Raw genomic sequence first — 27909 nt, 5'->3', positions numbered from 1 at the left:
AACTGATATTAAAAATGAGACATTCAGAAATAAACCACAGCACAGACCTTGCTCTCCTCCTCTTGCACATTTGCTCCTGTCAATCAAAGATTTAATGCAAAATCTTATACTTTATTTTGAAAAATTTGAATAAGGGGAGCAATTTTTAAAAATCTGACTTTCTCAAGTGGCGGTTTTCTCCATCAGCATCCACGAAAAAAAAAACAACATGAATACAAAACACAAAGCAGACATTTGAAGTACTGTAGATATACTGCCACACCACTTCTCATAACACTAACCACCACTCAACTGCTCTGATCCTTAATCATATAAAGAGCTAAAGTCCCACTGGGTCCATCTCTATTTCACTGACTTTATATATCCTGTGCAGTGGAGAAGTTTCTGTCATCTGCTACTGTACTGGCCAGTCCAGGCTCAGCACCATGCCGTTTAAACATAGAAAAATTTGATTATTTTGTTTCATGTCCTGTCTACTGCACATTAAAGGCTTGGATTTTCTTCTGGTTGGGCCTCTGAACCTATGCTGCTAATGTTGCAATATCACTGTTGACTGATAACAGTGATAATAATCTGTTAGTTATGGACATGACTTTTAAGGAATGTGTCAGGTGCAGGTGTACGGTCAGCATGCATGTGCTTTTAAGTTAGATTAATCCTAAATGGGCTAACACCAGATTTTATCCCAGCAGATCATCTTTAGGCTCCAACAGCGATAGATGCATATGACATAAACATCCAACACAGTGACTGATCAATATTTAGAAAAGTTTTAATCAAACCTAAACTTGGACTTTGGATTCACGGCTCCACTTGTGGCAGTCCAAAGATTCCACCGATACACATGATTACAGCGTGTTTCTCAAGAGGGAGCACTCCTAATCTAGATATCTGAAAGATTCACTTTTAACTCCAACCCAGTCACCCATATAGTCTCCCGTTGACTTTAGGGGGCGTGTCAGCCTCACACAGGCCATGTGTTGGCTAGTTGGTCATGTGACAACGACCTTAAAAAAAAAAGAAAGAAAAAGGAAAATGCCAGTGTTTGATCACATCACCGGGAAATATGAAAGAAAATATATCTGCACTAAACAGTGGGTATTTTCACATTTAATATTATGATGTCCTCTAATATTTTTTGCTTTCACTGCATGGTCATCTGGAGGCAGTTAATACAAAATGTTAATATTCCTCTGACGGCTTAGCCTACTTTGTGGTACTCAGCGCGGGCTTTTTGGCGAGCTTATTTTATACTTAATAGTATTTTATCCTCCATTACATCACCGCGATCCTCCTACAATGTTTTATATGGCAGGCTGACTTTGTTTTTGCACATCACAGCACTCTGGTGAAATAAAAGGGCTTTTTGTTGTTTGCATAAAAAGCCTTTAAAAAAAAAGTAAGGACATTTAATGAGTGTGCTGTTAATATGAGCAGTTTCTGTGGCTTTCACTTTCACTGAGCGATAAATAGCAGGATAACAGGAATCAGTTTTCTCAAAACAACCACTGGGTTGCTCTCAGGAAGTACTGTATGAATATTAATATGGATGCGAATGCTCAGTGAGGATGCCCAGCGCTTGAACCAGCACAGCGCGCTGACATCTGCGCATTTTTTGTTTTGACGTTTTTTTTTTCTTCTTCTTTCTGTTCATCCCCGCATTTGTGAGCGTGTTTCTTTTGCGGATGATTTTGAAAGAAACACAGACACAAGGATGATGTCGGCTGGGGAGCATTTTAACGTCGCATTGAATTGCATATTGGTTTTCAATAAGATCTCGCACCGGCCAGTCTACAGCGATCCTCGGTAGTACAGTGCGCCGTTTATCCCCCTAAAAATGGAAGACCTTTCACGTCAAGAAAAGGCGTCAGTCCGGTGATCGGCGTCTGAATATCTAATTTTTTATTTCCACGTCAATTGACACATCTGGGAAAGGATTCATTTCCCTTCCCTTCTGTTTACCAAGACAGCTGTGTCATCAACAACCGGCGTGGTTTTGTTGTTGTCTGATTTTTTTACGAGTCTGGGCAACTGGTTTAGGCGATCGGCACAGTCTACCTCTGCGCCAGCCGTAGACTCTACAGCTATCAAGGTAGGTATCACACCTTCATTTGTGTTTTGTTTTTGCTGCATAAATCACAAAATCGTTTAGCCCACGTAGAGAGCTGTCGTGGTTATGGTGGTTATGGTCTGCCTTATTAGCAAATGAAAACATGGTATATTGCGGAGGGACGTCGGGCATTTTTACGCGTAAATTTCACCAGAGTGCACGGGTGACAGCGAGCCGCCGTGTGTTCACTAGCCAAATTGTTCAACCTTGAAGCCTCGCGGCTCGCGTCATTCAATGCGAGGCCCGTATTTTAGCCCCAAACGTAAAAGATCCGTGCAGATATCGCCACATCGCCACGCAGTAACAACCCACAGCTCGTGTACAGTCGTGACATCCCCGTATAAATATTTCACCAGAAAACAAGCCCGCATCAGCTGACTATTGATGCTGAAGCATGCACGGCGCTGTTAATCAAAATATCTACAGCACAGCGGTGACAGGGGCGGCAGTGTTTGGCGTCTTAATCTGCATGGCCCTGATGGGAAACATCTGCATGTTTACGGATTATACGAGTCCGTAAATGCAGCACGGTTGTGTGTTTTTGAGTGTGCGTTCGTGCGTGCGTGTGTGAACGGGCGGTAATACTCTGATTGTGAGTATAGGGGTGACGTGTGTGTGTATGTGTGCGTTTGTTTGTGCGCATCCAGGTGAGGATGTGTTGGCGCGTCTTGGAGGTGCGGGAGAGAGAGGCAGGCGTCTGGATGGAGGGAGCCACATCACTAGATTTCTTTCTCTTTTCTAAAGGGAAAGCCATCTGGTGATTAATACTCGATCAACTGCCGCAGTGTTCTTCCTTAGATCCTCCATAAGACGATTCAAAAGCGTCGAGAAGTTGTGAATTGAACGCAAAATTAAGGCTAGTCAGCAATGTCTCCCCCCCTCAACCCATACCCCATACCCCACCCGCCTTCCGGGCGTGACAGCCTCTAAACAGCCTCTGAACAGCACTCCTGCTGAGAGATTTCTTCGTCACAGTCCACCCTAAAAAGAAGAAGAAAGGCAAGAAAACACAAAAACCCCCAAAAAACAACTTGTAATTAGACTGCTTCAAAATATTACAGATAGGAAGCTATGTTGGAAGAAAATGGAATATCCATACAGTTTATTGTAGGTATTAACTGCCTGCCACAAAACAAATAAAAGCATTTAAAAAGGACAAAGCAGTCCCAACATGAATAATGAAGGCCTCCCCTTTGAATGTGCAATTAATGTAATCATTTGCCTTTAAAGATGCTGGACCAGCAAGACTGAATACTTCACTGCTTGAAACTGAGACTGACACTATTTACTAGCCAGTCCCAGTTGACCTTGGAGCTTAATAAGACCAAAATCTTCCTATACGTTCATTTAAATCTAGCTTAGGTTAACAGATGCACATAATCAGGGTCAGTTATGTGAGCATCTCTTGTGCAGTTTGGCTTAACCACTCCTAGCTACAGAGTGGATCGGGGTTGGGTGAGAGCAGCTGTGACTTTGGGGTCATTGAGTGCAGGCTATGAGCTACGCATGCTGTGCAGTGTGTTTTGCATGCAGAAGAAAACCGGTGCTCAGACCACCTGTCACTGACTGCCGGGCTCACCTAGTGATCTCAAAATGTGATTGTAGCGAAATGTGATTAAAAACAGGAAGTGGCAGCTCTGCGTTGCGGGCCGCAGTCATTTTATTGTGGTATTAAAAGCAGGAAGTGGTGGGAATTAAATCGAGTGGGTTTCATTTCATGCCCTTCAATCCCAGAGAGGTTTATCCCACTAAATTAATATTTAGAGCTTTTAAAAAATACATGAAATATAGCAAAAGACTTGAAGAAGAAATGAAATTGAGCGGAGGTTATTGTTGTTATTTACTAACGGAAATAATTTAAAAAAGGAAGTCCCAAGTGTTTTTGATGAGGAAAGAAAGATTCTGACTGCATTTGAGCTTCTTTCCATCAAGAGGATGGAAATGCTCAGCTGCTCTAGCCCGCTGTGTGCATCATGTCTGATTTAAAAACGAATGAGAAATTACTGGATCCAGTGAGGATGAGGGATGGCCTATGCGTGGCCACAGAGGAGAGGGGACTAATAGGAAAGAAACACAGAGAGTGAGGGGACTGATGGATGAGAGACAGACTTGGCAGATGCTGACATTTTAAGCCCATTTCTCTGGTGGAGTAGAAACCCGTGTCTACATGAGCACTAATGGTTGTTTTTTTTTTAAACTGAAGCACCAAAACAGATTGTTTCCCTAGAGTTTGAATATTAGCATGCTGTTAAAAGTAATACTATAGTGTAATGTGGGCAATGTTAGCATACAGTGCTATTTTTAAGGAAGAACATGAGACATATGGAATCAGAAATGACCACGATTTCCTCTGTTACAGACTGTGATCAATGTGAGTGACTGCAGACAGTTAAAAAAGTGCATTTTGATCAACTCTTCCTCTTTATTTGGTGTATATTTAGTTCACATCTTTTCAGTGGGTTTCCCGGGTGAAGTCTGGCCACATTTGTACCTCTGTCGCTCATCTTCACGTCCCCCCGTATATGTTCAACAAATGTAATGCTTGCAAAAGTGATGAAAAACCAAAAGAATACTACAGCTGAACATCATTTTTTTTCTCAAACGGCAGCAACATATGATGTTGATCCATGTTTAACTCATTTTTAAAGGTAAGCTAGTGAAATAATGCTACACATTCACGTGTTCCTGCTTCTCAAACAGGTAGATTTTCAGCTTCTGTTTGTAAAATCTAACAGTAAAATTATGGTTTACACACATTTTAAAAAACCTTTTGGTCAAACTAAGATTTTTGCAGTGTTGTATCAGTTTAAATCCATGTTATTAATTGTTACTGCCCATGCTCCTTTCTAAAATGACAGCATATCCTCTTTGTATTTTTACTGGCACTCCTGTGTCAGTTTATATTTGATGGGAATCTTTAACAAAGGGAGATTCAGATGCTTTGAGGAAAGTTTGTGATATTCTCTTGAGTCTTGTGTTGTGGATATGCTAGAGGAGAGCTGTGGGTTTAAAAGAAAAGTCATTAAGGCTTTATATGCTTATAAATCAGGAATCTTTAAGGACGTATTTCTTTTTTGTCACATTGAAAAAATTCTGGTTTATAAACATATGACCCCGTGATGAGGCTGATATTCTGTTTTTGTGTCACATAACTGATAATACGACAGTTATCAGTTGTTAATGTAGCGTAATTCTGGCCATAATGTCGCGCTGACCTTGCTAAATAATGAGAACTCTAAGAGACTGATTAAAAAATGTTCACAGCTGAAAGAGCAGAGGATATCCTGTGATAGGCCCTCATAAGAATGTCTACACATCCCATAGGACACCACAAAAGGACCAGTCTGGGCCTTATTTTTCTGCTAAGGTTTATTCCCCTTGTTTGTCGAAACTCAGACAGGAAGGTTAATGTTTAAACTTGGAAAAAAGTCACAAAGTCAATGCAACATTTTCATTTCCAGGTCCATATTTCTACTCTTAGATCTGGATTCCCTTTAAGCTAGCTTTGTCCTGATTGGCTGCCCCTTTTAAACAGACAGTTCAGAGCAGAAGGGAGTGGGACTTTGGTGCTTACAGCCAGAACCGTGTGCCTTAGATGGGATATCCCCTCTCTCTGACTTCTTGTAGAATAGAAAGTGTGTAGAGCTGTCTCAAGCCCGAGCTTGTGCCTCACCGGGATAACAAACACCGACATATGCTGATCTCATTATTTCAAACTTTGGCCATGTTTATTGTGATTTCCCCCGATGTAAAAGTATATGTTTATAGAAAAGAAGGAAACAGAAAACAGATCCACTTTAATCTAAAGCTGTATAAAAATTTAATAAAATAAAAATTTACCAGGCTTCCTGGTTCAGTTTTAAACCAGTATATCACCAGTGCCCGTCAAACCTTAACACTAAAGCCTTTGCTTGTAGATCAGACTCACTTTTTCATGTAGCTATTTTAAGCAGACACAGTGTATAGGAGTACATATAGGGCTAAAGGTAAAGGTCTCTAGCGGCTTCTTGATTAAAGGGCATGCCATTTACAAACCATGTCCTGGATACAAACCCAGACCTGAACATTGTTCGATGACTGCCCCCCTTTGTCTTCTGCTTTTCCTCCCCTTTTACTCCAAGACTACACAGAAATAAAAGAACCCTAAATTGATTCTCATTAAGCTTCTTCTTCTTCATCTTCATCCCCCACTATAAATTCTTTCCTTTTTTTTCTCAGTAGAGAAGACTGAAATACTGGCCACTCTTCTTTTCTGTGTTGCTCTAAATACAGGTTCTGAAAAGCAAAACAAAAACACAGCAAAATATAATAGAATAATAGGCAGACCCTGCACGCACTGAGGGACGAGGTGGGGCTATTATTTTGCGCTACAAATGACTCCTCGGTGCTTTATCTGGGACGTCCCTCTGCGTCCACTTTGTTGGATGCTGTTGCTTTGTGACTCTTCACATTAAAAGCTCATAGACGTCTGTCCCTTGTCTGACCGGAGGATGACTGAATGTATATGGGCAAATTAACCAATGAAAATTTAAATTAAATGCCCCCATTTAAATGCTTTTTTTCTGGATTGTGAGTATCTTAGAGCATCCACTTTCACTGCAGTGTGTAGTCAAGAGTAATGATGTGTGGTAATGATTTCCTTGAGGCAACTCATCTTTGTTCATTTCCCCTCTGTTTTCTTCTCATTAAACCTTTCAAAGTCATTTGCATGGTACCATGCAAAATAAATAAAGTTAGAAGCCAGCAGTCACTCCTCTCTTGTTGGCGCCAGGCTCAAGCCACGTTAATCACCAGCCGCCTGTGTGCATCTGTGTCTTTGCAGCATCATAAATAAATGCAAACAAAATGCAGATGTTTTCATCAAAACATAAGTTTACACATTTACACATTTTTATGAGCCATTCAAATTTTTTTATTTTTTTATTTTAATCATTATTATTATTTGGCAAGAAGCTGTTAGCAAAGTCATTTCAGGGTCATTATGTTGGAACAGTAATTGGCAAAATCTGAAATTACAGGAGGGACACAATGCAGCTTTTCTTTTCTTTTTTGTTGTTGAAATTATACATGTTTAGGCATGCATAAATGGACCAAAGTGGTCCATAGTGTTATATTAATGTCCCCGGTCTCATTAATGTTTTACATTTATGCTAAAGACCTTCAAGAGACCTTCATTAATGTTTGCTAAACGATTAGGAGGCAGAAACGTGTTAATCGGGGCAGTTGTGTGATGCAAACAATCAAAAGCGTATCATGTTCCGCAAATATTGCTCCTCCACATGTCGCTGTATTGTGTGAGTGAGTGGGTCTCAAACTGATGGGGAGACATGATGGTCTTAGGAGTGTCTCACAGTGATAATTTATTGTCTGTGACATTGCCAAAGGTCATCGTAAACCAGCAAAAACTGAGAGCACAGCAGTGTTGGAAATTGGCGATCGCACATTCAGAAATGTAAATTCTAATTGTAGTGTAACTTAAATATGCTTTTTAAATGTCAGAGCAATTTTGCCTTGTCCTGTTAAAAAAAGAGAAAAGACTGCTGCTGCTTAGCTACTTGGCAGCAAAAGGAACTCCAGCTAATTGCACACAAAAAATATGCTGGGGGGTCCCACAAGCAATATGAGTTGTTGGGATTGGGGAAGGGATTCTGAATCATGCAGGTTATTTTATCTTTGCCCCAATCTGGGCCGTTTTCTTTTGAGAAATAATTCATTTTTTAAAAGTCAGTATTTTAAACCCTGTAACGCGTTTAAACGCTTGAGCATTTTAGTTCAAAATCCAGCTGGCACTTTTTCAGCTCGCCACATTTTCTCGCAGTCTTTTGAGCATTATTGCGCAAGAGAGCAAGACGTACAGCAGGTACATCAAAAGCGGACGCAGAGGATGTTAATCACACTCCTGTTTTTTGGACACGTATCTCACAATCATCTTGTTATAAGTGACTTTTTTTTTTTCCATCTGCCTTTTCTGGCCATGTGTCCAACGCGACCACAACGCGAGTACAGCGTATGAAAGCACTGCCTCCATCGGGCCCCCTGCAGTGTGTAATCTGCCATCACCTGCCATTTGCCCCAGTTATGGCCTTTTCATTTCATCACTGTCAGTACAGTGAGCAGCAGGAATGACAAGAATAGGAATTGCTCAAGTGAGACCCCCCTGCTGAAAGCCTGCCAATCATACCTGTATGGACGACACACCTGTACCACCTCTCTTTCATTTCAGTTTGCACGGCTTTGAAAAGCTCTCAGACATACTTGACCTGATTCAACACCTTTAAAAAGTCCCTGTTGCGATTTTATTCACCTTATACAAAGACAGAAAAGAGCTGGCAGTTAAGTGTGTGTGTGTGTTTTTCTTTCTTTTCTTTTTTTTTTTTTTTTACCAGCTATTAACATCATGTAAAGTTTGTCATGTCTTAATGTGTTACAAAACCCTCTTGTCGTGAGTTACTGTCCTGCTCTTGAACACTATGGGGTGCATAACATGGTCCCTAAGAGATATGATTTGTTTGTAATGAGATCGATGAGTGGGAGAGCTGTGTGTGTGTGGGCATGTGTGTGCTTATCCTGTACAGCCTACACTATGACTCGCTTATCGGGGGATGTTGAGCACGAAGAGTAGGCTGATTCAAATGTTGGAAGACCACTTGTGGCCTACCTGGCTTTGCTAATCACACCAACGCTGCCGTTGCTTCATCTGTCAATCAAACGAAGGCCGGTCTGACATGCAGGTTTTTTGTTTTTCCAGTATGACTAACTGGGGGAGAGTTCTGATGCTTTCTTGTGTGTGGCGATGTTTTGATTTGATTTTTGAATAGAGGTCACCTCAGTCCTCATGCTTGTTTTTTATTCTTCTGCAGCTATCTCTGGACATTGTTCTCTAGCCAGAGGCAAAAATTTTTTCTTTGTTTTTTTTTTTTTGCTTGTTTGAATGCGTTAGCTCTGGGAAGATGTGAGTCAAGCCCATGAACTGCTGTGAGGCAAATCATATGTGTAGCTTTTAGTGATGTTCAGCTGATCCTTTTTTGCTTTGGGCTATTTGAGTTTGCTTAATTGTTGCTGAATAGTTTATAAGGTCTGTCATGTTTGGGGAAGGGACACCCACAGAGCTGCAGATTATTTTGGTTTTGGCTGTTATAAAATACATAAAACATGCAAAGGGATATAATTTACTGAAAAACAGGCCTTTCTACCTAACAGAGAAAGGCAAGATGCTCAAAACTGAGCATCTTGAGTTTTATCTACTTGGATATTTTCACGATAATTTTGTAAACTAGATATCTAAATATATGACTTTAAGCTGAAGAAACTAACAGGAAGACAATATTGCAGGGTAATCCACATCCGAAAATGAGTCAGATCTTGGGTAGAGAAGGATGCTGGCTCAGTGAAGCGTGTGCAGCTGCGGAGTGGAGCTCTTCCCCTCATGCACAAGTGGAAGCATTAAGGAGTTTTTTTTCTTCCCTCTTCCACAGTTCTTACTCTTGTCCCTGCGGCGCTATATCTCACAGTCTGGGTTTCAACAGCCAGATGAAAAGACAAACAAAACAGAGACTACATTTTTCTATATGATGTGAATTCCCTCGTTTTTTTGTTAATGCAATCTTCGAAAGCCAGACTAACTTAAAGGGACCCTGCTCGGTTTTTAAATTGTAGCACATCTAGTGGCGGCACTCGTCAGCGTCCACATGCCGCTGCCGGAGAAAAGTCTGCTCTGAATCTTATCTCTGCGGTATGAGTTGATATTCCCACAACCCTTTATGCATGTGATAGAACAACAAGCTGCAGACCGAAGGAAAATCTGCCCAGTGTTGTGTAAATGCTTGCAAATGTGCAAGCTGTTAAGTGTTCATGTATGCTAAGTGCAGTGGGTCACCTTGGTTACTGCAGATTCCAGCAGAAGATGATGAAGGCAAGGGCGAGCTGAGGTGGGAGCTGGAGATTGGGAGGTCATTGGCTCGCTGCCTCTTTTTGACCAGAAAGACATCGTTTGCAGCGACATTATTTCCATTGTTTTTGCAATTATTTTATTATTGACCAGCTGTGACTGGTCATGTTTTCTATCCACGATCCGTGTGTTGTTTGCTCTAACAATAGTGGATTTATTTCTTGGGCGAATAGGTGCATACATTGAGCATCTCTGAACGTTTGTTGTGGCTCAGGGCTGTATCCTGAGGAATCAGGGAAGCGCTTTTTGTGGGATATTTTTGGTAGCGCTCCATGAAAGATTTAGTGGTCACTCAGTTTGAACAACGCTGAGGAGGAGAACCCAAAGTGTGCGAAGTGCCCGTTCACATACTTTTAAGTGAGTGTACATGTGTCTTCTGTGTGTTTAATGTTTTGAAGCAATGACTTTGTCATTAAGGGTTTTGGAGGGTTTTTTGATTTTTTTACATCCCAGTTTTTCCTGATAGCTGCTTTGCAGTTCTTTCATGCCCAAAACATGAGAAAGACATCTCGAACGTTTCTCTATCTCTTATGCACCAGCCTTCCATCCTTGTCCTGAAATGATACATCTTCCTCCTCCTCCTCCTCCTCCTCCTCCACCTCCTCCTCCTCCTGTCCATTCTCATCATCCACAGGCATCTCACTGCACAATGCAATATTGTAGAGAATTTAGCACACAACAGCAATGCACGAAGGGAAGCCGAAGGCACGCTTGAACCCCCGTAACCCTCAGATGAAAGTAGTGACTGTGGTTTGAGAGAATTCTTCCCATCACACACACACCGCACACAAACGTAAATTTGTGAGTCACACAATGCACAGGCTCACACATTCACAGGTTTTACTTTAAGTGATTGTTTTGGTTTGAGGAAGGGTTACATTGATTTGTTTTTGTGCACGGGCCCACAAAGCAATAGGTGTCAATTGGAGTGTTTTCTGGCCTGCAGGTTAGCTGGCCAGAGTGTAAAGGGTCTTTGATTTTAAAGGCAGAAATATCTTTAAGTGTTTAAGAGCCGAAGTCAGGTCCTACACAGCGGGCGGTTGACTGAACCTGACATTAAACAAGTTTAACCCCGATTCTGGAGAAACAACACGTGCAAAGTATTTCTTGAGCTGATCATGAATCATTTATCAGTGCTCCAAATGGACATCTTCTCCTTCTGATCCCAAAACAGCAGAATTTATGAATGTGACATTGTTCCCGCGTTCAGATGCGTTAAAGGTGGACAGCTTGTCATAAATTATTAAAGGATTTGACTCACCAAATGTTTAGGACAGCATTTCCCACTGCAAGTTCAGTTTCTGTAAACAGAAAGCGTGAGAAAAATCTGGCCATTAATATATTTGCAAGCATGTTTGTACTTGCAAAAAGGCAACTTTTCGACAACTGACCAGTGCTCGTCGCTCTGCCACGCGCCGTCTCTGCGTCGCGTTAACTTTTTATATTTTTCTGCTGAAATTAACCAAATTTAACAAAATATTTTGAGAGTTCTTTCATGGGAAGATCCAAAAACCTGCTAAAAAACCTTGCTATATTAGACTAGCACAAAGACTGGAAGTGGGAAAACAGCAAGCCTTACTATGCTAAAAAAAAAAAAATGCCTGCCAGCACCTCTAAACACACTATATAAATAAATGTGATATAGTGTGTTAAGTAGTGATCTTCAGAGGAAGTGGCTGGGGAATTTTGTTATCTTTTTACACAGCTCAGGTTTGCTTTTCCCCCCACTTTCTGTCTTTTGAGCTCCGATAACCAAAGTAAACTGGCTTGTGGCTTTACCTTGCAGACATTAGATTTGTATCTGATCTCACTCTCTAAGCATTTTATAGTGCTCTAAAAATATGTGCAGTGATATGATTTGGTGGATTAATTTGTTAAATCCCTTTTCCTCTGCTTTGCAGGGAGTTTATAAAAATTGTTTAAACTTATAATAACCTTTAAATGATCATGTAGTAGTCCCCCCCCCCCCCCCCCCCCCCCATAATAATGTATTTAGTGCCCTAGTGCTATGCGGAAGCTCTCGTATCATGCTGTAATATGTTTACTATAAATGAGTGTTTCATTCGATTGTTAAAAAGCATCTCTTCACCAGATGTTACCTTGTTAAGGAAAGTGCTCAACACAAGTCATCATTTACATTTGACATTAAATGAGCCTTGACTCTATCAGATTTAGATTTCCTGCATAATAAGAAACTGAATAGATTTCTGTGCCTGGAGTTAAGTATTTCAGACTGAAGCAAATCATAGACATAAAAACAGCTGATATGGTTTGGGCTGAAAGAAGTAATGAGCTGTTTCACCCAATAATGTGTATCCAGCCAATGTGAAAGTTGGCGTTTAACTGTAAAAACATTTGTGATGGCTATTTGAGAAGAAGGAGGTGGGATTTCACATCCCTCCTACTTTGGTGTTTAATTCTTTACAGTATTTAGTATATCAGCTGGTATGTATATTCTCACCTTAAGTATTTTTTATTAATCTTTGTCTCATTGAAAAAGAAAATGGTTCAAATCTGGCTTGATAGGATTTAAAATACTAAGCGTTATCATTTGAGTGTATTTGCCTGGATTAATATTAGCCCCTGTATAGCTCAGTACAGATACTACTAAGATACATACTGTGCTATTTAAGAAACATGTGATATTTATTGATCCTGAGAGAGTCGGGTACAAATGAAGCTGCAGTGAAGTTTAACCCTGGGATCATCCTGTATGATGAGGCTGACGTCCTGCTTTGTGAATATTCAGCGGCTAAGGAAGAGATGCTGACAGTGTTGCTAGGAGACCACACACAGCGACTAGTGTGAGAGGCTTGATTTCACCTCCCTCCCCCATTCTTGTCGTCTGGCTGCCTTTCACTGTTTTTTTTTCTATCCTCTCTCCCTTCCACTTGCCTCCATTTGCACATTCCCTCTGCTCCCATGCTCCCTGTCTCTATCTTCCCCTCCGTCAGTCTGTCTGGGCAGTACGTTTCCCGCCTAATCATATTCGTCTTCTTCCCCGTGTTGCTATATCAGTGATTCTCTATTTTGTTGGTTTCCCCCATTTTTCACCGTGCCCCCTCCTCTCTCTCTCTCCATTTCCCGCTGCCTCTGTCTCTCCTCCTCTCCTAGCTGTGTGTGTTTCAGGCTGCTCATTCTTCCACTGAACGTTTTGCTCCATCCTCATGCACTGCTTCCTCACCGCCTCTCTCTTCTTCTCCTCCTCTCCTCTGTTTGTTTCTCAGGCTTTGCTGTCCAGCTCAGGTGCTGAGATACCATACAGATGTGGGCTGGAATGGCTTTGGTATTCAGGAGAAACCAAACAAAGTGAAGGATATGTATAGTGCACTGTTTCCTAAATATCTGATAAAGTGAGCCAAAAATATGGTGTTGAGAAAATCCTGACCCCCCCCCCCCCTCCCTGATTTCCTTACCTATTGTCACAGATTGATTATTGAATTATTTACTACAACATGTTAGCAACATGTTAACTATCCAGCCTCTGCAAACGCAAACATACATGTTTTGTAGAAATTTTTCACTTTTATCGAGGCCACGCCAGTGTGATGATGTGTCTGTCCACTCTGCAGTCCTGCTGTCTCACTCACAGCGAGGTAAAACAACACTGCTGGACCGCTTGCTGAGGTGGAGACTGGAGGGCAGAGGGCTGCAGCACAAAGCCTTCCAGTGCTGTGAATCCAGTAGCAGCTATAGAAGGAAAGGTTTTCGACATGAGATACCACAAAATGTACACCCAGAGTGAATCCCCTGACTGCATAATGTTTCACTCATAACTTTTGTTACGCTCATAAATCACACTGTAAATGTTTTACACTGTCATATTTTACATAGGTGATTATGATGTGCCTCGATAAATTCCCGCTTCTCTATAGTAGTCATATTGGCGGAGCTTTTTCAGTTACTGCTATACACACAGAGGGTGTTTGAAGGGTGTTATGGGGGCCTTGAATATGTGTGTGTGTGAGTATGTGTGTGTGATGTTTGCTTATGTGCATGAATGAGTAGTTTGCAGCGTTGCATGCAGATTGAGTTACGTGAATCATGGCTCCATCTGCCTCCTGGTTTTAATGAGGAATTCAAGCGACTCCTGACCCTACAGATGCTCCTGAAACAACTTCCTAAACGCTCTCAGTTTATTTGGGTTAGAAAGTGACTCTGGGGATTAATAACAGGCACCCTATATGAGCGTATTGCATGCTTGTAAAAACAATATTTTGCAGCCTGGTCTGATGACACAAACCTGCCTGTAGATATATAAGATGCTGGACTCTCGGTTCTTTTAGCTTGGCTAATTGTACACCAACCCACAGGGTGTAATGTGACAATTGTGGGGCTGCCTACTCAGCTGCCAGATCCTAGAAACCAAAATCAAAGCTCCATTTAACAAAAGCCCAACCTACAGTCACAGCTCCCTAACCTAATTAACATTGAGTCAGCAAACACGGCAGCAGCAGCGGTCGAGGTTGTGGTCAGAGCTGTGGGGTACAAGAATAGCAGTAGCCACGCTGACACACTGGATGACACACTGGGCTGTGACAAAAGAATCACACACAGGTACACAGATCAACATGCCACCTGGCCCAGGTGACAGCGCCTGCTGCTCTCACTGTGTGCTTTTTCTCTTTATAGTAAGACATAGCCGAGCTACTGCACTGGCAGTGAAAATGGTGTGCAGACGATGGTAAACTGCTTAAGTTATCGAAAATATCTACAGAATTAGGAAAACAACAGCACAGCTGGAAAATGTCAATATATACTTTTTGATGTATTTTCATGCTGTGTGAAGCATCATAGGACCTTAATTGTAAATCGGGTCTCATTAAACTGGATTCGCATGTGTTCCACCACATTTGATTCATATGGCTTGTTTCCCCCCGTTTTCTGCTTTGTGAGAATATCTGATAATGCGGACCATTAAAATTACTCACCAGCTACACTGCAAACAAGCTTAGCTTAATAATGCATGTCATGTAAAGTGGCTGATTCAATTTAGTTCCCCAGCAAAGCTGTTTAACTCATGCTGATGCCAGGGGCACCGACGATACCACTTGAGTGTCCACCATCAAAACACATTCAATTTCTATTTATGGTGGAAAAACACTAGCATCGTGCATCAGCTGACATCTGCTCTTTTCTTAGCCAATTGCGCTGCACACTCACGTTCTCCAACATGAAAACACTGTTGGACTCCCAGATATCTGCCCCACAACAAGCCTGACTTCACATGGAGGGAGCGTGAGTAGGAAGCTGTGCATGCACTACATATGACAAACCGCATTACTTTCTGGCTAGTAGACAGGCTTAGATAGGCCATCCCAGGGCCTGCAGCCAAAGATGCTCTGCAGCTGATTTACCATGCTTACTCAAATATTCATAACTGGATAATGAAAGTATAAATAGTTTTCATGTGATACACTAGAGGCAGGGGTAAACAAAGCTGCAACCTCCATCATCATCATCATCATGCATCACCGTGTCTTCGCTATGACGGCTGCCAGGTAGAGTAATGGGAAGGATTGTTCACTATGACACAGTGAGCGTGATAAGCAATGACTCCCTTACAACTTTTGCCAGTAATTTGGAGTTGATTATTTATGTTGCCGCATGAACAAAGTAATCACTGTCAATCTTGTCATCTGCATGCAGGCTGGAAAGTTATTAAACTTGTTTTTTTTGGGGGTTTTTTTTTTAAATGATTAATGAGCTCCTGTTTTCTCTTGTCTAAAGGAGGGCTGCCTGTGACATACATCGCCATCCCCTGAGTCCTCTTCTATACCATGAGCTCTGGCTCTGCCCAGGATGTGGCAGTCGAGCATTTCCTGCGTGACATAGAGAGGCGAAGCAAGCGGCTACACTGCGCTGTGATAGGCTGCGAGGAGGAGCGATCCCACAGCGACATGAACCTGCTGTATCGTAAGAGCCGGTTGGACTGGAGGCAGAGAGACCAAGAGGGAAGTAAAAAGAGGTGAGTGGATTACAATAGGGTTCAGTTCAGTGGAAATATAAGCCTCTTATCCAGTGTGAACGAGTTTAATTTTCAAAATCTTAATTCCAGCCACTGTTCGTGAAGTCAGAAGGGTTCACCTGGAAGTGAATCTCATAGATTTGCATAGCGGCAGGTCATGATGAAGTTAATACGGTCTTTAGATGAGATAAATTAGTAGAGCTGAATTGCACAAGGCAAAAACGGGCCAAAAGCACACATAGAAATGAGAAAACTGAGTTATTGCGTAATTTCTGAATGCATACACTACAGTGTTATAGTACATGGATATGAAATCAAATGGTTTTTGGCAGTAACATGTTATATAAATCTGGGCCATTCACTCTTTCACTGTTTTTTTAAGAAGCAAGTGTGAGGATTTATAGGTTGACTAATGTACATTTCACGCACACGCCCCCTTCAAATTCTGCAGGCCTGCAGCTTTTCAGAAGCAAAAGAGTAAACAAGGAATAAAGAAAAAAGATTTTAGAAAAAATTAATAAATTTAAATGAGCGATTTTTCTTAAGTACATAATTCTGCACATGGACGTCATGGCAAAGATGGACACATTCACCGTGATGTCACCAATTAAATCTGAAGCCTCAGGTAACGCTGGTTACTGACTGGGACTTTTGCTTTTTTTTCTCTTTTTTTTACAGTGAATTAAAAAACGAGTTACAAAATTGACAGATAGAATAGAGTAGGCTATGTTTTTTTTGAATGTTTGATTTAAAATATGGTTTCAAATCAACTATTGAGACCACAAATTCACAAGCAAAGTGCTGAAAGCGTCGCAAAATAGTGTTGCTTCCCATAGACTTTAACCCAGTCACAGTTCCTTTTGTAAACAGAGCACTGAACGCCTGCTGACTATAAGAAAGAATACAAGTTTAACTCTTTATCCTGCTAGGAATAACCCTTAAAGCTCTTTTCTGAACGGAGAGGATTCTGTCATATTTCAGGCCTGCTTACAGAACAAAATGAATCAGACATTAGTGAGGGCATCAAATGTTGTCTTTATGGCGGGTAAGCGTTAAGGCACTTTTGTGTTGGTTTCATGATTGAGACGTGCAGGATAGGTAGATCTTTTATTTTCACACTATGAGGTTACTGAATACTTCTTCTGCAGCTGCTTGATTTCACTGTAGCATTGAGGACTTGCTGCTAAACACTGTGCAGTGTGTGTTCAAGGCTATAACTTGTGCACCAGTAGAACACAGTTAGCTGCTGATGCATCACCTCCAGACTCTTTCTTTTTTTTAAAAACAATCTTCCAGCAGAAAAGCAATCATAGTAAATCACAGCACAGAAGTGCGATGTCAACGATATTTAAAGTCCCACATAATTCTGTGATTTTTCAGCCCAGTATAATTTGTTTATTTTTGCAGGACTATCAGAATTAAGATCAGATTTGTATTTAGATACAGGAAGAAAGAAGAGAATCAAACCCCCAAACAAGCAAATTAATTCAAGCACTCTTCAAAAGGGTCAAAACAGACCTAACGTCATCACACTCACGTGACAGCATTGTGCTGAAAAGCCTGTGAGTGAGTGATCTTGTGTATCTGAGCATGTGGTTTGGGGGCAGAAGGAAGGATGTGCTGTTCAAATGTGAGTCACCTATAACTAACCGAATTCAGCATGGGGTTCGGGCTATTTGTGCTCGAGAGGAGAAGGAGAGCATCAAAGACAACAATTCAAGTTTGTTTAGATGTGCCATCCATTGCTTTATGACTCACGGCGGTAATTGGAGGCCCTCGTGTTGGCAGCAGAGATCAACGCCATGGCAGCATCAAGCCAGTGAAGGTGTAGGGCAGCAAGTAGGACAACGGGACACGATGAGTGATGAAAGCAGAGCCGAGTGGGGCCAGAGGAGCAGAGGTGGAAGCGGGACATGACCGGTGATAATTACGAACAGGACAGGGTCAGGGATAAAACTGCACAGGGACAAAAGGGGTGAAAACCGAACGGACTTAAGGGAGGACAGCAACTGCAGACCTGGCTGGAGAGAGAAGGAGACGGAAAGAGTGGAGGGATAAAGGAAGCTGTGCACTGACAGACAGTTTAACATCCCGAGGCTCCCAGTAGAGAAATCACACGAAGCGCAGGCGGCTGTGGAGATGCAAATGGTAAATAGGTGAATTTTAATATGAGTTTTAAAAATAGAGACAGTTCCTTATGGCACAAGGCATGAACAATTCCCAGTCGTGACAACTGTAAATAGTTTTAATAAATTCTTGTGCTGATTTGGAAGTGTTAGTGGTCTGGTAGAGGGAAAGCCTGGCAACTCATAGGACGAGAGGTGGGGTACACTGAACAGGTCGACAGTTGTCGGTTAAAGATATTTAAAGGTTGCTCTGAATAGACAACTCATTCATTTCTCTCAAAAAAAAACCCCCACTTTGTTGTGTCTGTCAGCACGGCCTCATGATAGTAGAAAAACTTAAAAAACATCAAAGAAGAGGTGACTGTCTACAGTGACACGCACAGACAGAGACAGCTGTTGTCATCTTGTGGAAAATTCAAAGACATTATTCACTATGTGGTTATTTAATGTCACGGAAGGAAGGCATGTTTTATCCTTTAGTTCCTTTAGGGGCATTTAAAACTCTCACATGCTAGTAAACAGCCCTGTAATAATATCATTAAGAGAATCAATACACAACGACTGCCTTTGATTGCTTTGGTTAAACCATAAGGCACTTTCACTTTTTGTATCATTTTCTTCTGGTGACAGAAGAAGAATCGGATCACTTTGAAACCACACTGGTGACAACCCATAACTTAAGGCAATCAATTAAAGTGTCGCATACTGTGTCAGATATGTCACTGAGGTCCAACAGAATGAGGACAGACACACGCTTAGAGTTCAGCATTAACCCCTGACTTTAACAACAGACGACTTGACTGCTCTGATTTGCCTTCAAATCAGATTTGATGTTCTCAAAAATAACATTCTTTCAGGTCTGATTTAGGTGTTTAAACATAACCCGCTCTTAAACCTTGCCTCCAAGTGAAAAGGTGAATTAGAAACAGGACTATATGCTGCTACAGGGGTAGGATGATATGAACTGGATTTCTCCAGCGAACGCTTTATCGCCACAGTTATCGAAGCTTTTGGGAATATCTTGCATTCTGAGAAGGAGATGGAGGTAGTATTCAAAAGTCTGTTCTACCAAAGGTGTGGTTCAAAGGGCGAAGCAGATGACATCACCTTCTTCTTCTTTCTAGTGCTTGCTGGGATCAAGACATTAAATTTATCTGCTGGCAATCATACCATTAAGAAAAAGCAAGACAGAGGATGTTATTACAGCATAAAGATTGTTTATGGAAATTGTTTTGACCAATATTTCTGTTAGTCTTGTATTCATGATAAAAAAAAATCCCATTTGCACAGGAATCATATTGTGCCTTTAATTAACAAGAGCTCATTGTCCTGAAATGGCAAGCTTCATCTCATTCTCCAGTACAGATTTTCATTTAGTGAGGTTTAGAAGTGATGAAAGGCAGATTTTGTAACCTTTAGACAGAGCCGGGCTAAGAGTTTCTCCCTCTTTATAGTAAGATAAGCTAACCAGCTGCTGGCTGTAGCTTCATTTCTAAAATGCAGATATGAAGGTGGTATCGATCTCATTTAGCTCCCGCAGATTATGAGCTTAATGCGAAGCAGCAAGGAAGGTAAAGCAAATATAGAAGTGGGAGTCCTGATACTTTGTGAACCGCTGAGTCTGGTCTCATTTTGAAACTGTTGGAAGCTCCTTCCTTTAGATGGAAATAAGAAAAAACACACAGACTTCAGTCAAAAAGAGCAGCTCAGCCTCTGTTCTGGGCTTAATTTGGCCCTGTTGTATCTGTGTCGATTGTGAAGAGTCACTAGCATGTCTCCGCAGGCATTCAAGGATACAAAGATACATGTACAATGCACTCTGTTCCTCTAACACACTTATATAAACACACACTGCCTCACACATGAAGAAGGAAAACAGAACCCTCTCTTTTCTCTACGAGCAGCCTCATTGCATTTTCTGCTGCTTGAAATGTTGAATGCAAATCGAAAGCCCCATTTGTCTCCTGTGCTTCACAGGGATTGCAACTGAACTAAAAGAAAGTGCTGCAAGGCCCATAGTTATATGTCACAATTAACTACTAGGCTGAATAATTTACAGTACTGTGCAAAAGTCTCAAGTGCATCCCCCTCCCACACACACAGTTCTTTATGTTTTGCTTCCAAGGAGCCAGAATTTCTTGTCATTTTGTTATTTCTTTAAGTGGTCTTGACCAATAGTTCTCCTGACTTTCTCATGGTCTTCCAAAGTTGTTTTTTGGACATTTTCTCCCTCTGTTTTTCTGTCCATTCCTTGTACCTGACCATTTTCAGAGGGATGTTTCCATTTGTCTTTTTTAAGGTCTGTGTTAAGTCCTTTAACATGGACCTGCGGATCATTCAAGTATAAAAAGCTACTTAACCTAAGACATAAACCAAAGATTTGTCTGCACATGACATACAACTGTGGAATGAACCTATTTTAAATTGGGTCTTTAGGCACTTTGTTACTACCAGCCTGTTGCAGAAACACATAGCTTGTTCCCATTTCTTTAGCTGAATGTGTGAAAAATGTCAAATATAACACATTTCGGCTTAAAATAGCATTTTTTGCACCACAAGTTGTTTCCCGAAGAGTTAATCACTGAAAGCCTGGCGCATCTTGGCATGGTGTGGTAAAAAACATGGTATGTTTTTGAGGAAACTAGACAAGTGGATGACAAAAGAAGAGTGGCAGACCTGAAAATCTTCTATGGCACTCAGTATTTGAAAGTCATGTCTCTAAAAAATAGAACAAATCCAGCAAAGACCTGACACAGCACCTGAGAGATACAGTACATCTGGCCCTTCAGTGGATCCATCTACTGTTCACTGAAACTGTTCACTGAAACAATCTGGAGTGGTCTCCGTGGAATGGTGGCTGTCAAGAAGCAATTTTTAAGGAAAGGAAACAGGAAACAAGGAGAAAAGGCTGAGATATTGGACACACGACTGAAATTGTGTGACTGAAATATTGCATATTGGATATGCATTCATATTTAGTCATTTTTGGTTCATATTATTTTTAAAATGTACAGAGTTGGTCAGGAGAGTCTACAGTCATTTGTAAAACATAGTGGAAGCACTGTCTTGGTTTGGAGCTGCCAGTGGTGCTGGAGATGCAGTCAAAAGAGCCATGTTGTTGCAGATTGAGATTCACCATACAATGCGTTCTGGAAAGCATCTGATTACGAGGAGCTTCATTTTTTGGTATGAGAGTAATAATAAATTGCCAGTGCAATAAAAGCACATCTGAAAGAAAAAAAACACACAGTGGCACACAATCAGTCTTGGATTATCCTTCACAGAGCTGGACCTCTACACTATTGAAGCAGTGTGGGAACAATTGGTGGGATCAAAACAAAGGGCAGCCAACATCCAAAAAGAGCTTTGAATGTCCTACGAGAAGCCTGGAGAACTATTCTCGTAGACTACTTGAAGAAATGTCAAGAAAGCTTTTGCCTATTTACATTTTACGTAGCAAAATATGGAGGAATGAGAGGTGCAACATCAGACATTTAGACCAAATATGAATATAACCTTCTAAATATGCTCCTTGTTTTTTTTTGTGTGTGTGTTTTTCTTCTGTGACATTAGACACACAAAATTCTATCACACGTGTGAATGTTTTTTCCTAGTGTCAGTGCTGTGGTTTTGCTCATGATGTTATTGACTAAAGCAAATAAATTTACTTCGATCTCAGTTGGCCAAAGACTTATCTCGTGTTTCTCAGAAGAAGAAGATGACTGAGACAGCTTTGCTTTTTACAATGTAACTAGTGTTTTGTGTGAAGATGTGCTCTTCAGGCTCGATCACAGACTGCTGAAAAATACTTGAATCCTGTTGTGCTAACTGTATAAGAGACATATTGTGTGTGTGTGTTTGTTTTTTTTTACATGCCCTGCAAATATGTAAGTTACCCCAAAGAAAAAAATACTATTCCAGCTACTGCCCACTTTAGTGAAATGCTGCTGTATTCTGTCAGATTTTGTTTTCTTTGTCAGTTTCATTTTTTTGCTGCAGTAGCTTGTGTCATTGATGATTTCAAAGAGCAAGTATCAAACACCAGAAAATCACAACTGTTCCCATGGTAACAGATGAAATGCTTCTAGTGATCCTGAGAGCAGAAAACAGATGTAGGTTGAATATATAAACATATTTAAAAAAAAGAGAGAGATGAGTGAAAAAAAAAATTAAGGGAATTCCAGTAGCAGAGTGCACACGAGTACCTTGCTTATGACAAGGCAATTGGTTTCTAATTGAATGTGTCTGAAGGGTAAGCACACATTGAGGAATACAGAAAGGTAAAGGAGCCTCCAGGGTGTTTTTCTCAGCAGCAGACGCCCTGCAGGCATTTCTTTATTGCAAAGACGATGTCTGTAGACCAAAGAGAGAGTGAGGAAAAGGGGAGGTCAGTATAAGGAGTACTACATGACTGTTTTACACCTCTCTATGATTTCTTCATGCTACAGTATTTTTCCTCCATTAACACTTTCTTGACCCGGTTCCTTGATTCCAGCTCCACGCAAAATGACCCCTCAGCTACTGTTGGCAAAGTCAGAGACCTGGCTTCTTTCCGACGGCACTTCCGAATGGGTTTCATGACCATGCCTGCCTCCCAGGACCTGTCCCCTCACTCCTGTGCCTCTGCCATGGCGCCGCGCTCGCAGTCCTGCCACGCTGTCGGAGCCGGAGATACAAGTCTAGAGAATGGAGATTACTCAGACACCCAATCTCAACACGGCGGCCGCTGCCCTCCAGCCAAACCCAAACGCCACCCCAGTACTCGCCTGAGCTCCTCGTCTGCTGACAGCAGAGGACCTCCTTCTGAGACACCACCTCCGCCTCCACCCACTCACTCCCAGGCAAAACACTCAGAGAAAAAGAATGGTAGGAAATGTGTTTTCAGGTGCATATTTTACAGAGAAAATTATGTGTTCTTTTGAAATTGCTTTCTTTTTTTTTGTTCCCTGCAGCCATGAAGAAGTCTGACTCTGGAGAGATTGGAACAAAGAAGGTGCCTCCTTTAAAGCCCAAGAGAAGTCCCAGCACCCAGCTTTCCTTTGACCCTCTTCCTTCACGTGTGCCTCCTTCTGCCACATCAATGCCCTTTCAGGCATCAGACTCTCAGATTCAGACAGGAGATGGGGATGATGAGCCAGTCTATATAGAAATGGTGGGCCAAGTGTTCACCAGAGACAGTCAGACGGCCACACCCCACCCTGTAACCCCTGTGGCCACAACACCGGACTCTGACTCAGACCAGAGTGAGGCAATCTATGAGGAGATGAAATATCCAATGCAGGAGGACAGGGAGTCCCACAGACACCTCCCTCCCAAACACGAGAAACTGAAAACCTCTAAACACTTTCATGTGACACCTTCTTCTGCCAGCAGCTCCTCTTCGCTGCCACGCCCATCTTCTTCTTCCCCTTCCTATTCCAAACCTAAAGCTACTGTATCAATCTCCCATTCATCTCCTCTGCCTGCCTCTGCATCCTCCACCCCAGTGCCCCAGGTCCTCTCTGCCAGCCCCCACACGCCACGAGCTCCTACACCCTATCTGCTGCAAGGGAATAAATCGGAGCAAGAATCAAACACAAAGATCCCGGCGCCTTTCCCCAATCTTCTACAGCACCGGCCCCCGCTGCTCGCCTTCCCTCAGCCTGCAGCAGCCTCCAGTGGGGTCGGGGTGCAGAACAAGTCATCCGCTTCCACTAAAATGGGAACTCAGACATCAAGCGCAACAACACAAGCGAGCACCTCTTCCTCGGCCTCTTCTAATATTCCTGTATCCCTGTCGGGCTCCAAGGAATCATCAGGAGGCAGTGCAGCGCAGCAGGACAAGCACAGCAGAGACGCCCAGTTAGGCCCAGCTCCTGGACTGAGAGCCAGGAGTCATTCCACGCCCCTGCCTCCTTCCTCTAAATCCACCTCCCCCTTTTCCCATCACCATCATCACCCTCACCATCGCCCCTCACACTACCATCACTATCGGAAGCCAGAAAGAGGAGATTCTCCTGTGCCGACCAAGAGCAGCTCCCAGGCTTCTAACCAGGCCACAGTCCAGACACAAACCTCAAGTACAGGCAAGGAGGGCAAGTCAGTTAGCTTCCTCCTGAAGTCTGACAAAGGTGAGAAGGATAAGGACAGGGAAAAGGACAGAGACAGGGACCGAGACAGAGAAAGGGATAGGGGTAGAGGAGACAGGGACAAGGAAAGAGAGAGAGACAAGGACAGAGATAGAGACAGGGATAGAGATAAGGATAAGGAAAAGGACAGGGAAAGAGACAGAGACAGAGAAAGGGATCGTGATAGGGATGGAGGTCCACACTCTTTACAGTTGGACATCACTACCAGCACGAGCAGCCAAACGCCTCAAAGCAGCACCAGCTCAACCCCCACGCCATTATCCTCATCCCAGCGTCCTCACTCTCGCCCACACCTCCGTTCTCACACGCCTCACGGCCTTCCAGCGTACAAGCCGCCCTCCTCGGACAGCCCCTTGCTATGGACCTACCCCTCCGGTGGCTTCAGGAGGCCCCCGGCTTATGAGAGCTTGAGAGGCAGCTCTCAGACACCATCTCTGCAGCAGCCCTCGAGTCTTACTGGTATTGGTGAAGGTGCGTTCAAGAGCAATGGAGGGTCTGCATCCCTTCAGTCTAAAGTTGGCTTCATGCCTTGGGACAGCAGTGCCAGTTTATCCGCCGATGACGGGTCTTACTGGCCTATGCAGAGGAAATTGTCCTTCAGTCACGGCAGCAGAGAGACAGAGAGTAAGTCAGAGGTTGCTTTTTTATTACAAAGTGCAAATGCCATTAAAAATAAGGTTCTATTAATCCTGTATTCTTTTCCTTTCCCTCTTTCAGAGGATGAAGGCCGGGCATGGAACGGTAGTGCTGATGCCCTGTTAAGGACGGACAAGGAAGAGCTTGGAATAGGGTCTCGGGGAGGCCATTCAGGCATCCCAGTCCACTTCAGTGGGTCCACAAGCAGGGCTCTTGGACACAGTGAGTCACTGGCCGGTGTTGACAGCAGCCTAGGATTCAGAGCTCTGCCCAGGGTAGGGCTGCCTCTTCCCTGCCAGACCTTTCCTGCCTGTCGCAACGGAGGTAGGGAGGCACCCTGGGTTGTTTTTTGTTTTTTTTAAAAGCTTATATTTTAATTGAATTTAGTTATAAGGTCTAAACATTTAATATATTGTAATTTATATAATAGGTAAGCCCCTTATTAAAAGGATATTAACAATTGTGACCTGTCACATTTCTGGATTCGACTGCATCCTTTCTATGACATTTTGCGGTAACTTTGTCTTGGAATGTGCGAACAAATACTCCTGTTTTTATCTTATTTTGGTACCATTCGAAAAGACAATAATTGCTGAATCAGGAATAAACACCAAAATAATTAATTTTTGGTAAGTAGACAGTAACTGTTTAGTACCTTAAATAATGAGCAATGAGTTTGTGTCGCAGATCAAAAGTCTAGCCACATAACATAGCTCTGTGTGCTGAAATGAAGTTCTATCCATCTGCTCCCATTACCAGGCACACAATGTAATGTTTGTTTCCTTACAGAAGTGGGGCGGCTGGGTCGCTCCTCCTCTGCTGCTGGAGTGAGACAGGTGGGTGGAGGAGACGTTCAGAGACAGAGCAGTCTACCAGCACGAGAAGCCTTGAATCAGGTGAATGCACTGTATTATATTCACCAAGCCTTAAAACTACAGTTTCTTTTACCGTCATCCCAGGTAGATTTGAGAGTGAACATTAATATTGTTCTCATTATTACTTCCCCTACTGCTAGAGACACAGCTCCTGCAGATCTATTTTTAGCTGGTAGATATGCCCACTGAGCAGAATAAGGTTCTGGCCTGCCTCAAAAAAAAAAAAAAAGAGAAAGGTATATGACGTAGGTTAGTACTCAATCAGTAAATCAGAGGCCTTTGCGGGTTAGAGAACATGCTGTACTCTGTTTTGAGAGGTGAACTGCAGTCTTCTAGCAGCACATTTCACCCGGTTTCTGGCTCCATAGCAAGTGCTGACGCAGTTTGAGTGTGCTGCAGAGACTGTCTGCATGTGTCTGGTTGACCCTCCCTCAAACTGTAATAGATGCAGCAGGACTGCATCCTGGTGGCTGTCTGCAGGAACTGCAGTTCTTTTTTTCCTACATGTGTGAGGACCAGCTGTTACTGGTAACACCACTGCAGTAATCATGTAGGTTTATAAATGAAAATATTATCATGTGATAAATGACTAGATGAAAGCACTAACTTGACTTTTAACCCTTTTGCGTTCAGCTGCATAGTTTGGCCCAGCCTCAAGTACCCTGCAGTCCCAGCAGTCCCAGTGGTCCCGGTGTGTCACGGCAGCAGCAGCAGCAGCTTCAGCTACACCAGCAGCAGCTGCAGTTAAAGCAGCAGCTTCAGCAGCTTCAGCAACAGCACCACCTGCAGCTGCAGTTCCAACAGCTCGCCCAGTTGGCACAGGGACAACCTGTTGTCAGTGGGGTCACCACCCCATCCACATCGCAGACCCAGAGAGACGGCAAGTTGCTGGAAGTCATCGAGCGTAAGCGCTGCCTGTGCAAAGAAATCAAGGCACACAGGCGTCCTGACAAAAGCTTGTGCAAGCAGGACAGCATGCCCATCCTCCCTAGCTGGAGACGGACACCTGAACCTCGTAAAACTGGCACACCTCCCTGCCAGAGGCCACAGGCCGTTGTGTGGGACACGGCTATCTGACGTGGAAGTCAGGCCAGCGAGTACAGCACTAGAAGAGATGAGCTGAAGATGGCAGAATTATGAATGAGAGTAAAAATGGATATAGAAACTAGAAAATTCTTTAAATGGCTTTGGTGATGTAATTACCACCAGGGAATGGGAGACTATGGACCAAGAAGAAAACCCTTGATAGCATTTTTATTGTGCGATAAACTGATCTGTGAACAGTAACTGATGAAGGGTACTGGAGACTCTGAACCCATCTGGGGAAAAAACAAACAAAAAAAAAATGCTGATTAAGAGGTGAAGAATAAGAAGTATTACAATCAAACTACATGAATTTCTTACAAATTGGATTTGTATCTGCTCTGTATTATGTAGTACACTATGTAAATGTGTTCTAATTGCTAATGTTTTTTGCCACAAAACACCAGTATTATTGCTACAAAAGGAAGACGCCAACTAACTAATAATTAGCGGGTTGTTTTCTGAAGTCGGTGTTGCCAAATTTCTTCCTGACTACTTGATACATAAATTGTGTATTTTCGCCAACAAGCAGGTGTCCAACACGCTTAAAAACTACTCTGTGGATGAGAAAAGGCAAGACTCATAGATAAGTTGCTGAAGTGTTTCTTGAAATTGTGAATGTATATGAGATGTCTTGGTATCAATAGATTGTCATTGTGGATGCAAATAATCATCACCGAGGAGTAAAAGCTACCTACTGTATCTGTTTGCATATTTGTAATGTAAATCTATTTACTTTCTCAACGTTTCTGCAATTTTATAGCAATATCCTCCCGACGCTGGAGCAACATAATTAAAACTTGTGTCAACTAGCCTACAATACATATCTAAGACTTGAAGAAGTCATATTTACTGTGTCATTCTCTGCATGTCACGATAGACATACAGTATTGTAAAAAAAACAACAACAAAAACAAACAAAAAAATCCCAACTAAAATAAAAAAATTAGTGTAGAGATGATCATGGCAAACTTTTACATACAGCAAATCTTCACTATGATAACGTGTGGTTGTATAAAAAGCTGAATATGTTGT

General features: G+C 42.3%; 1 protein-coding gene across 6 annotated transcripts; it reads left to right on the top strand.

Annotated features, from left to right (window-relative positions):
- The first annotated feature begins 1030 nt into the window (after positions 1-1030).
- Positions 1031-27909, top strand: nyap1 (neuronal tyrosine phosphorylated phosphoinositide-3-kinase adaptor 1). Of its 6 annotated transcripts, none has more exons than XM_082547898.1 (10): positions 1032-1094; positions 13286-13411; positions 13631-14742; positions 15201-15559; positions 15789-16026; positions 22648-23018; positions 23105-24904; positions 24998-25240; positions 25706-25812; positions 26425-27909. In XM_082547898.1, exons 5-10 carry the CDS (start codon positions 15839-15841, stop codon positions 26866-26868), a joined length of 3153 nt encoding a protein of 1050 aa, XP_082404024.1. In that variant the 5' UTR covers positions 1032-1094; positions 13286-13411; positions 13631-14742; positions 15201-15559; positions 15789-15838; the 3' UTR covers positions 26869-27909. The 6 variants fall into 6 exon arrangements, with proteins under 6 accessions (XP_082404027.1, XP_082404024.1, XP_082404023.1 ...); XM_082547897.1 differs by having other exon boundaries at positions 13631-15296; positions 15481-15559; XM_082547896.1 differs by lacking the exon at positions 1032-1094 and adding an exon at positions 12808-12862 and having other exon boundaries at positions 13631-15559.

Source organism: Aulonocara stuartgranti (assembly GCF_965226115.1).
Source record: "Aulonocara stuartgranti genome assembly, chromosome: 10".
Taxonomy (NCBI): Eukaryota; Metazoa; Chordata; class Actinopteri; order Cichliformes; family Cichlidae; genus Aulonocara; species Aulonocara stuartgranti.
Note: the sequence above shows the minus strand (reverse complement) of the source record. Positions and strands in the feature narration are given on the sequence as shown.

Coding starts and splice junctions, on each gene's coding strand:
- nyap1 (XM_082547901.1), top strand. CDS start 15,839: ATGAGCTCTGGCTCTGCCCAGGATGTGGCAGTCGAGCATTTCCTGCGT. Junction 16,027..22,647: donor CAAGAGGGAAGTAAAAAGAG/GTGAGTGGATTA, acceptor CCTTGATTCCAG/CTCCACGCAAAATGACCCCT. Junction 24,905..24,997: donor CGGCAGCAGAGAGACAGAGA/GTAAGTCAGAGG, acceptor TCCCTCTTTCAG/AGGATGAAGGCCGGGCATGG.